We start from the raw sequence: 17682 nt of genomic DNA, 5'->3' as shown, positions 1-17682 counted from the left end.
CCGGTCTCAGAATGAACCTCAGCTGAACTGGTTTTGAAAAAAAAGTTTGGATCTCTTTGTACCCCCACCACCATTTTTCATTTTCTCCAAGCCTCTCTGTAGAAACAGACCAAAAGGGAGGTGGCTTTTTCTTAGGTGATACCAAAACCAGGTGAGTTTGGATCCAGGACTCGTTTTACCTGAGTCTGCAAAGTCTGAGGGTGTTTAGAGACATGGTTGTGCTGTTTGCACGTCTCTGAGCTGTTCTCTTGGGTTCCGGAAGCGGAAAGGTTGGGATACACAGCCAGATCCTCAGCTTCAAATCAATGGAGCTATATCAATTTGTACCAGCTGAGGTTCTGGCTCAGAATGGGAAAAAATGGTCTCAAGGTATTTTCAACCTTGCCAGAAGCAGAAGAGGTGATGAATCTTGGGAGATGGTGGTCAGGAGAAGTGTGTAGCACAGTATGGCTAGACATATGATCAGATAAACATGCAAACTCTTAGGTGCATCTCCAAACCAAACCACAGGAGTACCTGAAGATTAAGTTACCTGTATCACTGCCTGACATGAGAGATGGGCTCCAAAGGAGGAATTCAGAACCAAATCTGAATTTCCAATAGCATAAAATTTTGGGGTGTTCAGATCCTCAAGTGTGCTTTGGGCTCCTCTTGATCTGAGCTGTACAACGCTTGTTCTCAGCCTGCTGTATGCTGCCAGCCCCACTGAAGGTGAGTTTCTTTAGACCACTGGTTTCAGAGTAACAGCCGTGTTAGTCTGTATTCACAAAAAGAAAAGGAGGACTTGTGGCACCTTAGAGACTTTCACGAAAGCTTATGCTCAAATAAATTGGTTTGTCTCTAAGGTGCCACAAGTACTCCTTTTCTTTAGACCACTGGAATATTTTTGGCAAATGTGCGCGGACTTCTGGTTTTGGTTGGAAGCCAGGAACAATACTGGGCTGTTCTTAGCTGAGTTTGTGTTCCCTGAAACTCCAAGTGCAATGTATGGGGTGCAGCTAGAGGGAAACAACACTGGGAGAGAGGTTATTAAGAACAGAAATGGTAGCGTTGCAGCTCTGGGGTTGTCACTTTTACAACATGCTTGAGTTCTGAGTCACAAAGTCCCTCCCAAGAGACTGATAAGGAAAGGAAGGAACCATGGGGTGAGATGCAAAGTACTGTCCTGGATCAGAAACTGACTAAGGCACAGAAAACAAGGACAGGAATTATTTATTTGTCAAAAAGTCAAGGGCGGAAGTGCCCCAAAGTTCTGTCCTAGGAATGGCGTTTCAAGATATTATTGCATGTTATAAACCATCATGCTTCATGGCATAAGCCAGCCAGTAACTGATGGGGAGGTGGGAGTAGGAAGAAATTTCCCCAATCAACAGGTTATTTCATAATAATCCACTACACAGTTTCCTGCACTTACCTCTGAAGCATCTGGTACTGGCCTCTGCCAGAGCAGGATACAGGGCTAGATGGACCACTGTCTGTTCTGGTATGGCATGTCTTATGTATGGGCAATCAACATTTTAGATAGGTAATCAAGCTTCTTTCCTAATGTCCATTTTAAAGCATAGCAGGCCACTGGGCTACTCAAAGATACCATTTGGTAGCCTATATATTTAACAGAAAAAACAGATTTCCATATAGGATAATAACAAACCCAGAATCTTCTTCCCAGAGCACTTGGTGGAATATTGGGAGCCCTCCTGTGGATTTTAAAACCGCAGGCTTAGGTTTTCTGCAGTTGGGTGTGGGTATCTCCTGGGCAGGGAGACGGGAATTGGCTTTGCTGAAATCCTAGATTCTACCTTTAGAAGCAGAGCTCCAAATCCCGCCCTCCCCACAGCTTTGGGGAAACCTGGATAGGGATTGGAACTGGGTCATCAACCACTCAAATAGACCAGATCAACCCCCCCAGATCTGAACACTCCCCTGGGAAGGAAAAGAAGTAAATAAAGTTTCCTTGAGGAATAATAATTGAAGGTTTAAAAAAAATGTTTTACAGTATTCAAAAGTGGTTCATGAAACTCAACGCTTGAAAAGTGCTGGAAGTTTACAAACCCCTAAACCCAACTGGTTCAGCTTTGCTTAACCTTGGGATTCTGGCCTTGCAGACGCTGAAAAGCACCTCTCTTCAACTATAGCTCTTCCAGTTTTCAAATGTATTGATGCAAGTTGACTCAATACAAGCCAGGGTTAAACCAACTTAAGTGCGTCTACTTTGGGGGTTGCATCAGATTAACGAGGTCAGGTTTTAAATCCATTTAATTAAACAGGTGCAGTTTTCCAGCATAGAGATGGCTTTCTTTGCTCCCGGGCTGAATCAAAGTCATTAATACCAGAAATAACCTCTTCCCCTCCATTATCTGCAGCATTCTGATTAACAGCTTTCTTTGTGCGCTCAGCATGAATAAGGTTACAGGCTGTCTCTGAGAGTATCTGCCCAGTCAAACTGTAAATCCAAGCCAAGGCAGTAGGAGGCCACTGTGCTCTGGTGTTTGTCCAACAGGGTTCTGTGGAATGCCTGTTGCCTAATACACTCCAGAGTACAGCCCCACACCCTTCCCCATCACAGATAGCGTGGAGTTAATTGGCAGTTGAGAATCTGGTGTGATAAGGTAATTGAGAAGCTCTGATTATGTGCCATTTTCCCCAGAGAACTCTCCATGCACCCTTCCCTTCGCTGCAGCTGAAGGCGGGGGAGCCAACCACCTTAGTGAGCAAAAATGATGGAGCAATGGCCCAGTGTTGGAGTTGCTCCTCTTCCCGCCCAGCCAGTCCTCAACAAGAACCAGGTCTCACCTCTGGCTCCCACCTGTCCACAAGCAAGCAGCCAGCCTGATTTCCCCACCCCTCAGCAAAGACCCAACCTGGCCTCTCCCCCACCACAAGCAGCTGAATCCACCCACCTACAGCCCTTTGGTGAACTTCCCTCCCAGCGGCCACCCCCTCCCCAGCAAACATCCAACCCCTCAGCCCTCCACAAGCACCCTGCCCCAACCCCACTCTCCCAGACTTCAAACCTGACAACTCCCCGCTCCCTGCGTGCACTGAGCAGCGACCTCTTCCGTGGCCAGTGGACTGGACACGTCTCCCACCCAGCTGCTGAGCTGTTGTGATTATCTCCCCCTCCTGCTTCCTCACCTTCAACTAAATCAAAACCTGACCTAGGAAACAAGGAATGGTTCAGAAATCAGGGAAGAAGGAGAGATTCGCTGTATCCACGACACCATAGCTCAGGTCGGGCCCTAATCACAGCCTCTTCCTCTCCCTATTGTTCACCTGCCATAAAGCAATTTCTTATCTCCATCTCTTTCTTAGATTGGTTCCCTCGCTGTGTACTTACATGGTGAAAGGTCCTGGCTTTTGTGTGTTTGATGGCTCAGGGGAGACTCATGTCCTCTCCTGACAGCTGGATTTGTATTAGACCTGGCTGGGACTTTCAGGTTTGGGTAGAACCGGGCCAAAGCCGTAAAACCCAGCTCTGCATCTGGATGGAGTTCAGGGTTGTCTAGAACTGGAGCTGGTTTGGCCTGTGAACAGGGGAGGGCCCAGCTGTGAAATCCAGATCCAAACTGAAACTCGGGTGAACCTGGGCTCCTCAACCCAAATTCAGGCTAAACAGTGGCCTTCTTCTAAGACGTGCTGAGCTCCCGCAAACCCCACTGACACCAATGGGAGTGCGCTGGTGCTCAGCACCACTGAAAACCAGGCTCCTTTTACTCTGCATTTAGCAACCGAACCGTAAGGGTGAGGCTCCAGCTTTTTCTCTGTTCCCTGCAGCTCTCATAATTGCTTTGTTTGATGTGATAGTTGTTTGGTTTGTGTCCCATGCAGACGTTTGGTTATCTCCCGTCTATGCCGCCAGGAGCTGCAGCCCCTAATGGAGATCTGATTTCTGTTCATTCCAAAATGGCTGTACTTGGAGATACCGTGAAAGAAAGGCTGGTCCAGAGGTTAAGATGCTGGTCAGGAGACCTAGGTATAAGTCTCTGCCCTGCCACAGACTTCCTGCGTGATCTTAACAAGTCACTCAGCCACCCGGTGCCTCAGTTTCTCCTCTGTAAAATAGTGTGCTCCACCTCACAGGGATTGTGTGAGGGTAAATACATGAAAGATTGTGAGGTGCTCTGTCACTAATGGGGAATGTATAAATATCTTTATGTATCAAACATTTTGATTTGCCATGAAAAAATCATCATTGGGGGTGGAATCCGTTACTGATCCTTTTCACTGTTCTGGCTGCAACAAAATATTGACTGAAGGGTTAATTGTGTCATGGTCGTATTCAGTTGAGCTACCTTAGAGTTCTGGAGTGAGTTTCTGGATTCGTATTGGCTAGAAGGGCTTGTGGCCAGTGAAAGGTTTACACGTGATTGTGAGTTGCAACTGATGTGCTAGACTGAGCCTGTGTTTAACTAATTGGGCAGAGACTCTGGCTTTGCCTGCAGGCAGAGTGTCTTCTAAACTGGCTAGACAGTGCAGTTTGATGCCCATCAATGCTTGTAAAAATCCCTTTGAGCATTAAATAAACATTTACCAATTCATTATGGGAAAGAGGTTTTGGTTTTTTTGGTTCTCTTATACGTGAGAGCCCAAAATTATATATTTAGAAATTTTCTACCTGTTCTCTACCTGGACTTTATTTTATTTTTTTACACACAGAATTATACATAGGTGCAAATGTCATATTTGGACAGCTGCCTGACTGTGGGCTCAAAAAGGGAAGATGGGCTTTAAAAATCTTGCGTTAATAACACACCTATCATTGTTTATAGCTAGACATATTAACACAATTGAATAGCAGACAAAGGTGGCCAATGATTGGCAATAAAACAGACTTATCTCAGCCACAAACAGCCTTTGCCCACACTCAGGAAGGAGGTGGATTCCGAGATCTCCTTCTCAAGCAAACATTGGAGTAGAGCTGTACAAATAATTAATTTTTGGTTTGGTGGCAGAACTGAAACTATGAGAGAAAAAAAATTCATTTTGGGTCAACCTGAATGAATTTTTTTTTCCAAATTTTTTGGTGACCAAAAAAGTTGAATGTTTATTTGCTTTGGGCTGAATGAAAGGGTTTGATTTGGAGGGTTTTCTAACCTTTTTTATTATTATTTTTAAATAAAAATGAAGTCTGATTTGAAACAAAGTTGTTCTGAATCAGAAGGTCAAAAGGTTTCGTTTCAAAAATGTCCGAATGGAAAGTTTTGACTTTTCCAGACTTTTTTTCCGACTGAAACAATCTGACTAATTTGACACACATTTGTGAAACATTTTGGTCCACCCAAACCTGCATTTCTGGGTGAAAAAAAGATTTGTTGGAAAAATTTTGCCCAGCTCTACTTGAGAGCCTATTCAAGAGCCACTACTTTGAGTTTTGATGCCCTGGCTTGACCCCCTGCAGCAGACTAAGCAGACAGGTTTTGGCCAGCAGTCCAAGCCTGGGAAACCGCAACAAAGGAGCCAGGAAGGGTTTAAAAAGACAGGCACTCGCTCAGGGGGTAGGAGAGCTTTGGAGGCTGAGATCCAGGTCTTCAGAGGTTAGGGTCTGCCAGCGTCTAGGACTGTAGTTAAGATAGATGTGTGAAGACCTTTTGTTTTAAAATCCTTTTTCTCTTATGTTATGCGTTGTGTTCCTGTGGTTAAATCAACAATACATTTGTTTTAAGTCTATACACCACTGGTGGCAATTCCTGAAGGGGAGAAATGCAAGTACCTGAACTCACTCGGGCCTGTTGGGTAAGTACAGTTGATGCACAGGGTTCTGTAGCCCAAAGAGAGCGGAAAGCCTGGGTCCCGATTCCTGTGGGGGTGGACTTAGAGAGACCAGAGAGGGATCAGAGTTATAGCTAGTCCTGTAAACTTGACAGAGGGTAACACGTTCTGAAGGCAAATAATAAGGAAAGTACAATTCACCAGCAGGAGTAAATTCTTCAGAGGGAGAACTTAAGATTCTGGCTAGGTTTTTTTTCGTCCAGCCAGTTCCCAGTTCATTCACTTGTTTCTCTTACATGTTAATTTGTAACCTCTGAAGAGCTGGTCTTAAAAAAAGTTCTAATGGGCATTGAGTCTAGTGGAGAAAGGCATTACAAGAACCAATGGCTGGGAGATCCCTCCTTGACCTGCTTGCTTAATGATCTAGGAAAGAATCAGCATTTTAACCAAACAACAAATGACTTTCATTTTCACTCTTAGCGCTAGACGCTGTATTGCAAATTATTGGGAAAATGTGACACCTCCACCCTACGGAATTGTGGTATAGTAAAATACAGACTGTTCTTGTAATGGAAAAGCTTTCACACCAAGGACATACACAAGAGGAGAACTAAAAAGAGGACGGGTATTTAAAAGAGGGATCCCCAGCCAGCAAGTCAAAATCTTTAGCCAGGTTCTTTGAATATTAACTTGATCCTGAATATGTAATATATGATGTTGTAGGCTAACATTTTAGTGTAGCTTTGCCTTAATAAAAAAACTAAAAGGAAAGCATCCAATGGCTGGAAGTTAAAGCCAAACAAATTCAAATTAGAAATAAGGCACACATTTTAACCAGTGAGGGTGATTAACCATTGGCACAAACTACCAAGGGGAGCGGTGAATTATCTCTCTCTTGATGTCTTCAGATCAAGACTGCACACCTTTCTGGAAGATAAGCTTTTGTCAGACACAAGTTAATGGACTCAATAGAGAGGTAAATGGTGAAATTCTATGGCCTGCAATATACAGGAGGTCAGACTAGATGCTCTAATGGTCTCTTTTGGCCTTAAAATCTATGAATTGTTGAAATGTGAACTCTTTTTTGGGGCAAAATATTTCAACCACCTCAAAATCTTTGTTCTTCCCTCTCACTCTGGTGTTCCATGGACCAAACCTACACGTTACTCTAGCTGGCTGGTGAAAAGTAAACTCTGCTCAGTAAAGTAATATGATTTTCATTTATTCTTTTATTTGAGAAATATACAAATAGCCTCAGGAAATTATTGTTAATTTTCATCAGCTCTGCGATTTTCCTCTTCAGTACAATGAAATTTCTTTCTTTCTTTCTTTCTTTCTTACAAACATAACTTTGTAAGAGAGAGACATTGAGCTGTGCCACGTTGACTCATTTGCTGATACTTATATGCACCAGCCAAACGAAGCATGGCGTGTTTAGAGTTCATGAGGCTTGCTTCAGGTTAGGCAGATACCATATGGATCAGTTCCACTCTCTGATGCACAGGTCTCCAAATGAAATCACTGGCAGCCCTGTGTGTTCATCTAAGGTCAGGAAATCTGGCCTGTAGAATGAATTGGATCTCCAATGTGTTCATTGTGTGGCACTGTGAACATTTAGCCATTCATTGTTACACTGAAAATCAATAAATAATTTTTTTATATAAAATAAGTTCATATGTTTTTTAAAAAATCATTAAACTATTTAAAAAATCCTTTTAATTCTCGTAATAGAATTAACCGTCGGCCCTGATTCAGGAAAGACCTTAAGCACGTGCTTAAGTCTATTCCTATTCAGGACTGCACTTAACCATGTGCTAAGGGCCCGTTGGCTTCAGTGGGAATTCAGCACATGAGTAGGTGCTGTCCGGAATAAGGATGCTTTCAGTCATTCTGGGCCTTGGCTGATCAGCAGCTATACAGTCTCAATGAGGAGAAAGAGGATGTGATCAAAGACAGTATTGCAAAGCCGTCAGGACTGTGGTCGGATAGTGGGGAGAAGAGAATTCTAACGTGATTCCAAAAGCCTTCAACATCCACCAGTTCAGTTTTCATGTCTGTGAGCTTGATTCTTCTCCTTTGCAATGGCTCTCCCAGCAGTGGGATGTAGCTTTGTGTCCCATTTGCCTTGCGCACCTGAGTTATGTCATTGAAGCCAATGGATCTCTTAAAGCGAACGGAATCCAGCCTGCACATAGATGGGCTCTGACAAGGTACTGAGTGCCCCCTGGGAGAATGAAGTCAATGACATTGGGAGCAGGCAGCAGGATCAGGCCCTTAGTAGGAAGGGGTATCGATTTGAATGAACTGCACGTGGTTTTCATTGCCCTACTTTGTACACGTTCCACTTTTCTAAAAGCCTTAGAACTTAAAGCAATAATTGAAATCAAACACACGCACTCATACATGAGTAGAAAACAACATCTGGGACTATGAGTGGATTATTTCCACGGTGGTGCAGTAATGCCCTGTCATCGCTAGGGCGTGAGATGCATGCAACCCCCAAACCCTTCAGTACAGCCACTCAGACTTTCAGTCCCGGGGCGGGAAAGGTGGGTTGATAGAGCAGGTGTTCTTCCTTTTAGGACATGATGTAGACCTCCAGTAGGCTGGCCACTGCGTGCATGCGGTAGAAGATCCCGAAGGGCAAGCAAATGTCCACAATGGCAGCCCACATCGAGTAGCCGTAGAAGTTGAGTTCCTTGTCGTTGTCGAACTGCGGCCGGGCGCCGAATGCTGGCATGATCCAGAGCTGTTTGGAGGTGGGAAACAAACGTGACAGTCTCAGTGAGAGGGATGGGATGGGGTGAGAAGCTGTAGCTGCTGCTAAGAGCTTCAAAGGGCAGAAGAGTCAGGGAGAAGGGAAAGGATAAATCTTCTAAATTCAGGACCATATTAGAGACAGAAAAAGAGTGGAGGCTCTTTATCTAAATCGTCTCTGCCTGGTTTGTTCAGAAGCCGTAGCTCCTGTGAAATGTCTGTATTTCCTCCACAGCTCTCCTGTAAATCAAAATGCCTTCAAAACACTGGGGGGGAAGGAAGGGGGTCATGCTACATTTAATTGGCTTCCCTTAGGGCTTACAATGAAAATCGTGGCTGCTAATCAAGTGTAATTGCTAATCAAAGGCAGGCTTCTAAGTGAAGCTCTTCGGGGCCAGATTCTGCTCTGAGCTACACCTGTCAATAGAGATCCTGAGAGTACAATTTGACCCATGGGGTGAAATCCTGGTCAATGGAAGTTCTGTCATTGGCTTTAATGGAGCTAGGATTTCACGCATGATACTTCAATACTGATCACCTGATATCATGTCTTTTGCTGTCTAACATATAACAAAATGGCTTAGATCAGGCTCTAAATGCCTTTTCCCTACATTAAAAAGATAGAATCAAAGGATTAAGCTTAATGAAAAATATTGGGCCCCGATTCTCCTCTCCTTCGCACTGATTCTACAACGTTATGGGCTCCAGTTCTCTGCTGGCATAAATGGGCAAAAAGCCACTGAAATCAAGGGAGCTGTGCCTAGTTACACCAGCAGAGACTGTTTTCCAATAAGTCCACTGACTTCAGTGCAGCATCTTCTGATTTAAGTGAGAGATTTAAGGTAAGAAAAAGGAACATTTTCCTTAGACCACATCCTCTTGGACATGACTTCCTGCCCTCCATTGACCCACCCACCTCCCAAAAAATCCCTTTCTGACTGTCACTTACAATTACGTTGCACAGGAGCAGGAACAAGGAAATCTCCTTTAGGAACTTCCTCCTCCATTTCACCTTCTTGGGGACCATTATGGACTGTACCACGTCTGAAGGCTGAATTGCTACCGCACCTTGACCGTGGGGCAAGGGGGATGGCAGGGCACTGCTGCTTTCGGGGACGCGAAGGGATACGGCATTGATGTTGACAAAGGTGAGTCCATATAGGTCCTTCTGGTGAGGATGAATTTTGTGGTCATCTTCTGGGGGCTGCCGATGAAGGCCTTCGATGATGAAGATGTTCTGGAAGGTGTGCTGGGCGATCATCAGCAGTGAGTAGGTCAAGTTGAGGGCACTTATGGCATCCCTTGGAGTGCTGGCCACCACAGCCACAATGGAGTAGTAGGAGATAGCATATTGCCCCACGGCAGCCCCCAGCAATAAGGCCATGTCCAAAGTCCTGGTTGGATTCTTGTGGTGGTCCATGTCTCTCTTATCAAACCTGTAGACAATGGAACCTCCGATGCAGACAAGAGACATCAGGCTCAGGCAAACTATGTTGAAGGTGTAATACATGATGAGTGCTTCATTTTTCTTGTCTGGCTGGCCACTGGCATTCACCTGCACCTCATAAACAATAAGGACCGCCAGACCGCTCACCAGTATCAAAAGCCCCAAAATGATGCCCACAAAGAAGGTCCTTCTGAAGAGCCTGAACTTCAGGTGGTGGATATGGTGGGTGTGGTGGTCTATGAGGCGTCCAACGTTCTTCCACATCACATACAGCATGGCAGAGGCAAAGAGACTGTACTCAATGTTGAAGGGATACAACCAAAAATAGCCACTCTGGAAGATCTTGCAAATTTCACTGGTACAACTACAGCCTTCTATTGAGTCACTTGCCGTTCCAGCTGGAACAGGAAAAACACATACATGTTACATTGTTACTGTGGGGAACAAGCACTTTTTAACAGACCTGAAGAGCCTCACTCTGGAGAATGATGGTCACTAAAATGCAGGACCAAAGATACAAGTCGATCTCATGACCCCAAAACCCAGGGTTGCCTGGACACTGAGAGTCCGCCCATTGAAACCTCAGCCTCCCTTTGGTTTCTGCCTTTCGGAATTGCTTTCCCCCTTGTCAAACAATTGGTTTAGTGAACATTCTTCTCTTATCTGGGCCTGTCTCGAATCCCTTCTTCCTTCCTTTCGTCTTCCACCCTGGTTCTTTCTTTCATTCTCTCTCTTTCCTTTCCTTTTCTTTTCCTCCTCTCCCCTCCTCCTCTTCTGTTCATTCTAGGTTCTCTCTCCATCCCCATGACTCCTGCTGGACACAAAGCAAGACACGGATGCTAAGGTCCAGATTGGAATACCCCTACTCACACAAGATAGCACCTTACTCTGGGCAGTCCCCTTGCATTCACTCATCAATGAAATTGCTACTGAGACGGAGTAAGGGTATCAGACTCTGATCCGGAGAAAGACTTCTAACTCCGTAGCCTCAGCTCCAGAATTAGCTGGGTTTACTAATGAGCAAATTACCTTTCATGATCCATCTGTGTGTTCCTTCTGTTACATTCTGGAATTTTGTGTGTGATTTATGCACGGACTCGTCCGTTACAGCTGACATCCACACGGCTAGATTAGTGGTCAACGTCAGCATCAAGCCACACCTGTATGAGAGAAGAGACAGATAGAATCAAGGCAAAGTCTGCTTCTCTGGCACTTATCCTCTCTAGGCCTCAATGCACTCTTCAAACATGAGTGAATTAAGCCTTGCCTCTGTGAGACAGGCAAGTATCAGTATCCCTGTTTTATATATGGAGAAACTGAGGCACAGGGAGGGGAAGTGACTTTCCCCCAGTCACACAGGGAGTCTGTGGCAGGGTCAGGAAGAGAACCCAGGTGTCCTGATTCCCTGTCTGCTGCCCTAACTGCTCTCTCTCATTCCCTTCACTCTTCATACCATCTACCCTGCCCGGTAAGCACCAACTAAGTCTCGTCTCTCACTGTTTCTGGCTCAGTCTGTCACAGGGTGTGGATGGAAGTATGTAGAGTAATTGGTCAGGGTTGGCCTGTCCAGAAAGGTGGATCCAGTCTTGCGAAAGTGAATATGATCATCTGAGGTCTGGTTTCTCATTCCATCAGCCTTTTGATCTTCCTGACGCTCCTTTGTGTTCCTTCCTAGTACCGGGGAAGTGACCAGGACTTTTTTTTAAAATGTAAGTATTATGTGCTAGTGTAAGGCTGTGCCTCTGCGTGGGGATCAGTCTTCCTGCTTCTGGATCTTAAAGGGTGAGCTGCTAGTACAGGAATGCCCCGGTAGCCGGCTCATTAACATCTATCTGTGGGTCAACCACCACTAAAGGGGGACAGAGTGCCACACTGCGTGGGCCGGGATTACACTGGAGAGGGGCTCAAACCAAAACCCTGGCTCTGCCTCTCAGTTTTGCAGCTGGCCCCCATTTCTACAGCTTCCTGAACCTGATCTGTGAATGGACCCTCCCCTTTTAGCACTTCAGGGTAGCTGGGAACCAAGTGGCAGCTCTCCACTTTTCACCACGGGACCATCTCTTCTGTGTGCCTGGTAGGATAATCCTGTAACAGACCCATTGACATGAAAGAACGTAGGAATGTTCCCCTTGTAGAATTGCAGGGGAGGCTCGCAGCGGCAGAGGAATGGGGACCGGTGCAGAAGAGGACAGGCCCAGCTGGGAGAAATACTCGCCTGGTAACGTCCAGGTGCACGTGAATGCAGTCTTTGGCAGAAATCCACAGAAAGTACGTCTGGAAGAAATATAAGCGTTGATTAAGACTGACCCTCAAAGTGGCAGCGTCAGACTAGAAACAGACCCGGTCACTTCCATGCTCTGCAGAATGAAAGTCAGGCCCTGCCCTATTCTCTGCTGCACTGGGCCCATTTTCCCAACCGTGTCGCTCCTCTGCCATTTACTTTGCCTTGTGCTGTAGCCCTCCCATGCTCTCCACTCTGCCTCTGCAGCTCCTTCTTCTGCCCACCATTGCTGCACATCAGGCTGCTCCTGCTTATCCCTTGCTCCCATCCAGCCCTCTCTGCTCCACAGTATTGACATCCATCAGGGGTTCCCAACCTGGGGGTTGAGACCCCACAGGCAATCATGAACAGATATCAGGGGTTACAGCCATCCTGCCCTTTCCATGTTGCTAAATGGGAGAGAAGTCCTGGCTAGAACCTGGCTGGGGGGTTCAGGTGACCAGTCCTGCTATGCAAATAATAGCAGGTCATAGTATGGAAAAGAGTTATGAACCTTGACCTAGAGCAAGTCACCGCAGATCAAATATGGTTTGGCGGACGGGGAAGTGTGCTCCCTGAGGAGTTTAGTCAGCTGAGTTTGCTCTGCTAGGTTAGAATGGATCTAGGAGTGAGCTAAGCTCGCTGGGCAGAGACCGGTCCAAGAGTGATCAGCACCCCAGGAAGGTCAAGCATTGTCCCTGAGCTCACCCCACCTGTCCCCCGGGCACTGAAAGAGCCCACGCTCACCTGGACGATCACAAACACAGCCTGCACGATAGGGTAGATAATTTTGATGGCGGACAGGCAGTTGTAGAAGCTGGAGTAATACCCAGTTTTAAACACGTCCATCACGAGGGTGAAAATGGCAAACAAAACCAGGCCTCCTGTTGAGGAAGCAAAGGCAATTAGAGATGACGTGCACATGGTGGGGGTGGACAGGTAGACATAGGTGAGCCCACACTTGTCTAGACACACAGTGGAGGGAGAGAAATGGCATTGCCATGTAGAGGCAGATGGCGTTTTGGGCTTCCCCTTTATAGTAGTCCCAGTTTTCTTTTTACCCTAAAGCCTACAAATCCTTTGTACCAACAGCCCTTGGAATGGCAAATGACGAGGCTGAAAAATAACAGAGTACGTCGGAGAACCCTCCTGTGTAAGTACCGGATCCAGCAGGTTAATGAGACTGATCATTGGAGCAGTCAAACCCTCAGACCCAGAGCACTAAGGAAAGGAACCTTCTGTAGTTCTCTGTGAGTGATGTTTTGAGAAGGGCCCCTAGGTGGCCATCTGGGCAATGCTTTGCCCACAGAGTGCTTAGCTCGTATGGGATCCCATCTCCACCCCCCCACCCCCCGCCACCCCAAGGTATCACCCATGGTGGCTTTCTACCTCTCAGCCAGACAGGTCCCGCATGGGAATCCTTGTATAGGATGGCATCCTGGCGCTTAGTGGTGACGATGAGGTAGAAGAGTGTCCAGGCAATACAGATCAGCATCATGATGGTCAGCAGGAAAAACACGTCATAGTCGTGCACAGCTACCTGGTTGAAGGCTGCACTGCTCACCAGGGTGCAGGCCAGTAGCACCAAATTGACGGCCAGCAGGACTGAGAACATGCGGCCTCCTTTCTTCCAGATCTCCTTGGGGTTGTGTGTCGAGGGGGGCAAGTGCGGATGGTGGCCCAAGGAGCCTGTTGGGCTGGAGGCCCTGCTGGCAATGTCTTCTCTCTGACCGGAGCCCATGATGGAGTCTTCGCGGCTGATCTCGCTGTCTGTCCGCACGGGCTCCTCTGTCATGGTTCAACTAATGCCAAAGCCAAGTGTTACTGCTGTCAGGAACAGAACCCCAGAAATAAAAGGATCACTCCATCTGAATCAAAGAATCATAGAATCATAGGACTGAAATGGACCTCGAGAGGTCATCTAGTCCAGTCCCCTGCACTCATGGCAGGACTAAGTATTATCTAGACCATCCCTGACAGGTATTTGTCTGACCTGCTCTTAAAAGTCTCCAATGATGGAGACCCCACAACCTCCCTAGGCAATTTATTCCAGTGCTTAAGCTTCCTGACTGTTCAGAAGTTTTTCCTAATGTCCAACCTAAACCTCCCTTGCTGCAATTTAAGCCCATTGCTTCTTGTCCTATCCTCAGAGGTTGAGGAGAACAATTTACCTCCCTCCTCCTTGTAACAACCTTTTATATACTTGAAAACTGTTATCATGTCCCCTCTTGGTCTTCTCTTCTCCAGACTAAACAACCTCAATTTTTTCAGTCTTCCCACACAGATCATGTTATCTAGACCTTTAATCATTTTTGTTGGTCTTCTCTGGACTTTCTTCAATTTGTCCACATCTTTCCCGAAATGTGGCGCCCAGAACTGGACACAATACTCCAACTGAGGCCAAATCAGCACAGAGTAGAGTGGAAGAATGACTTCTTGTGTCTTGCTTACAACACTCCTGCTAGTACATCCCAGAATGATGTTTGCCTTTTTTGCAACAGCGTTACGCTGTTGACTCTCATTTTGCTTGTGGTCCACTATGACCCCCTGGATCCCCTTCTGCAATACTGCTTCCTAAGCAGTCTTTTCCTATTTTGTATGTGTGCAACTGATTGTTCCTATGTGGAATACTTTGCATTTGTCCGTATTGAATTCTCTAGTTTGTCCAGATCATTTTGAATTTTAATCCTATCCTCCAAAGCACTTGCAATCCCTCCCAGCTTGGTATCGTCCGCAAATTTTATAAGTGTACTCTCTATGCCATTGTCTAAATCATTGATTAAGATAGTGAACAGAACAGGACCCAGAACTGATCCTTGCGGGACCCCACTTGTTATGCCCTTCCAGCTTGACTGTGACCCACTGACAAATATGCTCTGGGAATGGTTTTCCAACCAGTTATGCACCCACCTTATAGTAGCTCCATCTAGGTTGTATTTCCCTAGTTTTGTTTATGAGAAGGTCATGTGAGATAGTATCAAAAGCTTTACTAAAGTCAAGATGTACCACACCTACTGCTTCCCCCTTTCCCTCCCCCAATCCACAAGGCTTGCTACCCTGTCAAAGAAAGCGATTAGGTTGGTTTGACATGATTTGTTCTTGACAAATCCATGCTGACTGTTACTTATCACCCTATTATCTTCTAGGTTTTTGCGAATTGATTGCTTTATTTGCTCCATTATCTTTCTGGGTACAGAAGTTAAGCTGACTGGTCTGTAATTCCCTGGGTTGTCCTTATTTCCCTTTTTATGGATGGGCACTATATTTGCCCTTTTCCAGGCCTCTGGAATCTCTCCTGTCTTCCATGACTTTTCAAAGATAATCGCCAATGGCTCAGATATCTCCTCAGTCAGCTCCTTGAGTATTCTAGGATGTATTTCATCAGACCCTGGTGACTTGAAGACATCTAATTTGCCTAAGTAATTCCTAACTTGTTCTTTCCTCATTTTAGCCTCTGATTCTACCTCATTTTCACTGGCATTCACTATACTCGAAGTCGGATCACTACTATTTTCTCACAGGGCGGCACCTTTTGTGTAGTATGCGCATGCCCTGCTCCTGCTGTTGTTGGAATGAGATTCAGGGTTGAACCAAAGGGGAGGGTGAGAGGCAGGGGGTTCAAGGGAGATGGAACAGTGGGGAGGACGCAAAAGCCAGCATGCACGAAAACTAAGGATGAGCTGACTTCTGACGTTTCTCTCTCCAAACTCCCCACGCATTCAGAGCAACACCTGCTGCAACTGCATCTCTCTGAAGGAACTTTGCCAGCCAGCACGCTCTTGGGATAAGATCCGGTGAGGAGCCGATATGGAGGGCTAGAGAATGTTCAGTAGCACAGGTGAGTGCAGCTCCTGGGAGGAGACACATGAGGGGACTTCCCCCCCCGCCTGGCTTTGTACCATTCTGGTGGTGTTCCCCTCAATTCAAGGTGTGTAACTTATCTTCTCCTGGGGTTGCACCTTTTGTGTTGTGTGCATGCCCTGCTTCCACTGTTAGTGGAATGAGATTCAGTATCTGTCTCTGCTAAGGGGAATCATTAGATCTGAAGAAGCCTGTTTAAAAGGGCAGCAAGACATTTCCTCAGTAGCATTTGGTCACTGAGACCCTATGGGCTGCGCTCACTGTTTTGTCACTTTTGAAAACTCAAATCAATGCTGCAGAGCTAATTCAATGTCAGTTTAACACAAATATTAACTCCCCAGGGTAACACACCCCTAATATATAATATAACATTTAAATGTTTATTGACATGAACTATTGGAAGGCATGAGAATGCAGGCAAGATCAAAGGTCTTAGGGCAAATGACCAACATGGTTCGATTTAAATGCCAGCCACAAAACATGCAGACAAAATGTTATGCTTCCTGCAAAGAAACAGACCTATTACAATGATAAACCGAATAGAATAGAAATCCATTAGAAAAACACAGTGTAGTTTGCAGCAAGCTTAGGCACTAAAACAGGTTCTTTAGTGAGCTTGTCTAGCTTTCCAACTCCTCCAAAGCCTGTTACAAATAGGTTAAGCTCAGTGCTTTATTAATATTTTATAAAACTTTGAATTTATCACTAGGGAAACCTGGGCTGAAGTATCTCTGAGATCAAAGCTATTATTAAAGCCAAAAGCCATTCCACCAACCTGCTTTTACGCCTGCCAACTGATTCTCTGATCTTACCTGGGCTGCTACACGAGGTTCCTCTTCCCTCAAATCTGGACAGTTGCAGAATTTATATCTATTTGGGCATCGTCTTGATTTACACCATCTCTGGAGCTGACAGTGCTGTTTCATAAACTTCTCAGTGAAACTCCCATGATCCATTGTGTGCAATGGGCTGGTTTTGGGGAAGAAAGAGATGGGGAGATAAGAGTTATTGGCTTTTGAAGGGCACGAGGTATGAACATTACTGAGCGTGGTATGAGCCTCCCCTCTAGGTCACAGGAACATAGATAAAGTTCTGTGATCAAAGATCCATTAGATCAAGTCCAGACCCCTGCAAGGGCAACCTAGATCGCCCTGACAGACGATGTATGACATGGTACACTGACACTCCATTTGATCTTAGCTAATGTTTATGGACTACTCGGTCCCACTATAAAGTACTCCAGGCGTGGGCACTAGACCACTCCAAATTGCTCTACCAACATACTTCAAGTCTGCCCTATCAGGACACATGCCTGAGGGAGAGAAAGGAATCCACTCCCATATCCATTCAGTCCTGGGTGTTCCTCAGCCTTTCTCTGCTTGGTCAGTGACTGGGGACGGGGAGGTATGTTACTGGGACCGAGTAGGACTTGTTGTCTTCAGTCACTGAGTTCCATGCACTGCTCCATCCAAACGCAGGCCCGGGCTTGCTCTGCCGGGGCTGCCCTTCTCCTTTGTTGCTGGTTAATTTACCTGACTACTTTTCCTTCAAATGACAAGCTGATTTGTCACTGATGGAGTGTATACAAGTTGCATATGCACTGTTCTCCCATGGCTGTTCAGCAGTGGGCAAAGCCTGTTGCTTAATG

The 17682-nt window shown here is 45.9% G+C and overlaps 1 protein-coding gene across 1 annotated transcript; it reads right to left on the bottom strand.

Annotated features, from left to right (window-relative positions):
• Nucleotides 1–7436: 7436 nt before the first annotated feature.
• Nucleotides 7437–16939, bottom strand: OTOP2 (otopetrin 2). The gene is made up of 7 exons (XM_084646659.1): nt 16847–16939; nt 13563–14000; nt 12921–13057; nt 12129–12187; nt 10943–11073; nt 9416–10311; nt 7437–8458 (listed from the first exon to the last, which is right to left on the bottom strand). Exons 2-7 carry the CDS (start codon nt 13966–13968, stop codon nt 8288–8290), a joined length of 1800 nt encoding a protein of 599 aa, XP_084502785.1. The 5' UTR covers nt 13969–14000; nt 16847–16939; the 3' UTR covers nt 7437–8287.
• Between the last annotated feature and the right edge of the window lie 743 nt (nt 16940–17682).

The sequence above is a fragment of the Lepidochelys olivacea genome, assembly GCF_965140295.1.
Source record: "Lepidochelys olivacea isolate rLepOli2 genome assembly, chromosome: 14".
Classification (NCBI taxonomy): Eukaryota; Metazoa; Chordata; order Testudines; family Cheloniidae; genus Lepidochelys; species Lepidochelys olivacea.
The sequence above is the reverse complement of the archived record's forward strand: the minus strand, read 5'-3'. Positions and strand labels throughout refer to the sequence as shown.

Bases quoted from the DNA above. Each gene is read 5' to 3' on its own strand.
- OTOP2 (XM_084646659.1), bottom strand. From the start codon at position 13,968: ATGACAGAGGAGCCCGTGCGGACAGACAGCGAGATCAGCCGCGAAGAC. The intron at 12,188-12,920 runs GTGAGCGTGGGC...TATTTCTTCCAG, and splicing joins CTGTGTTTGTGATCGTCCAG to ACGTACTTTCTGTGGATTTC. The intron at 8,459-9,415 runs GTAAGTGACAGT...ACCTCCAAACAG, and splicing joins TGCTCCTGTGCAACGTAATT to CTCTGGATCATGCCAGCATT.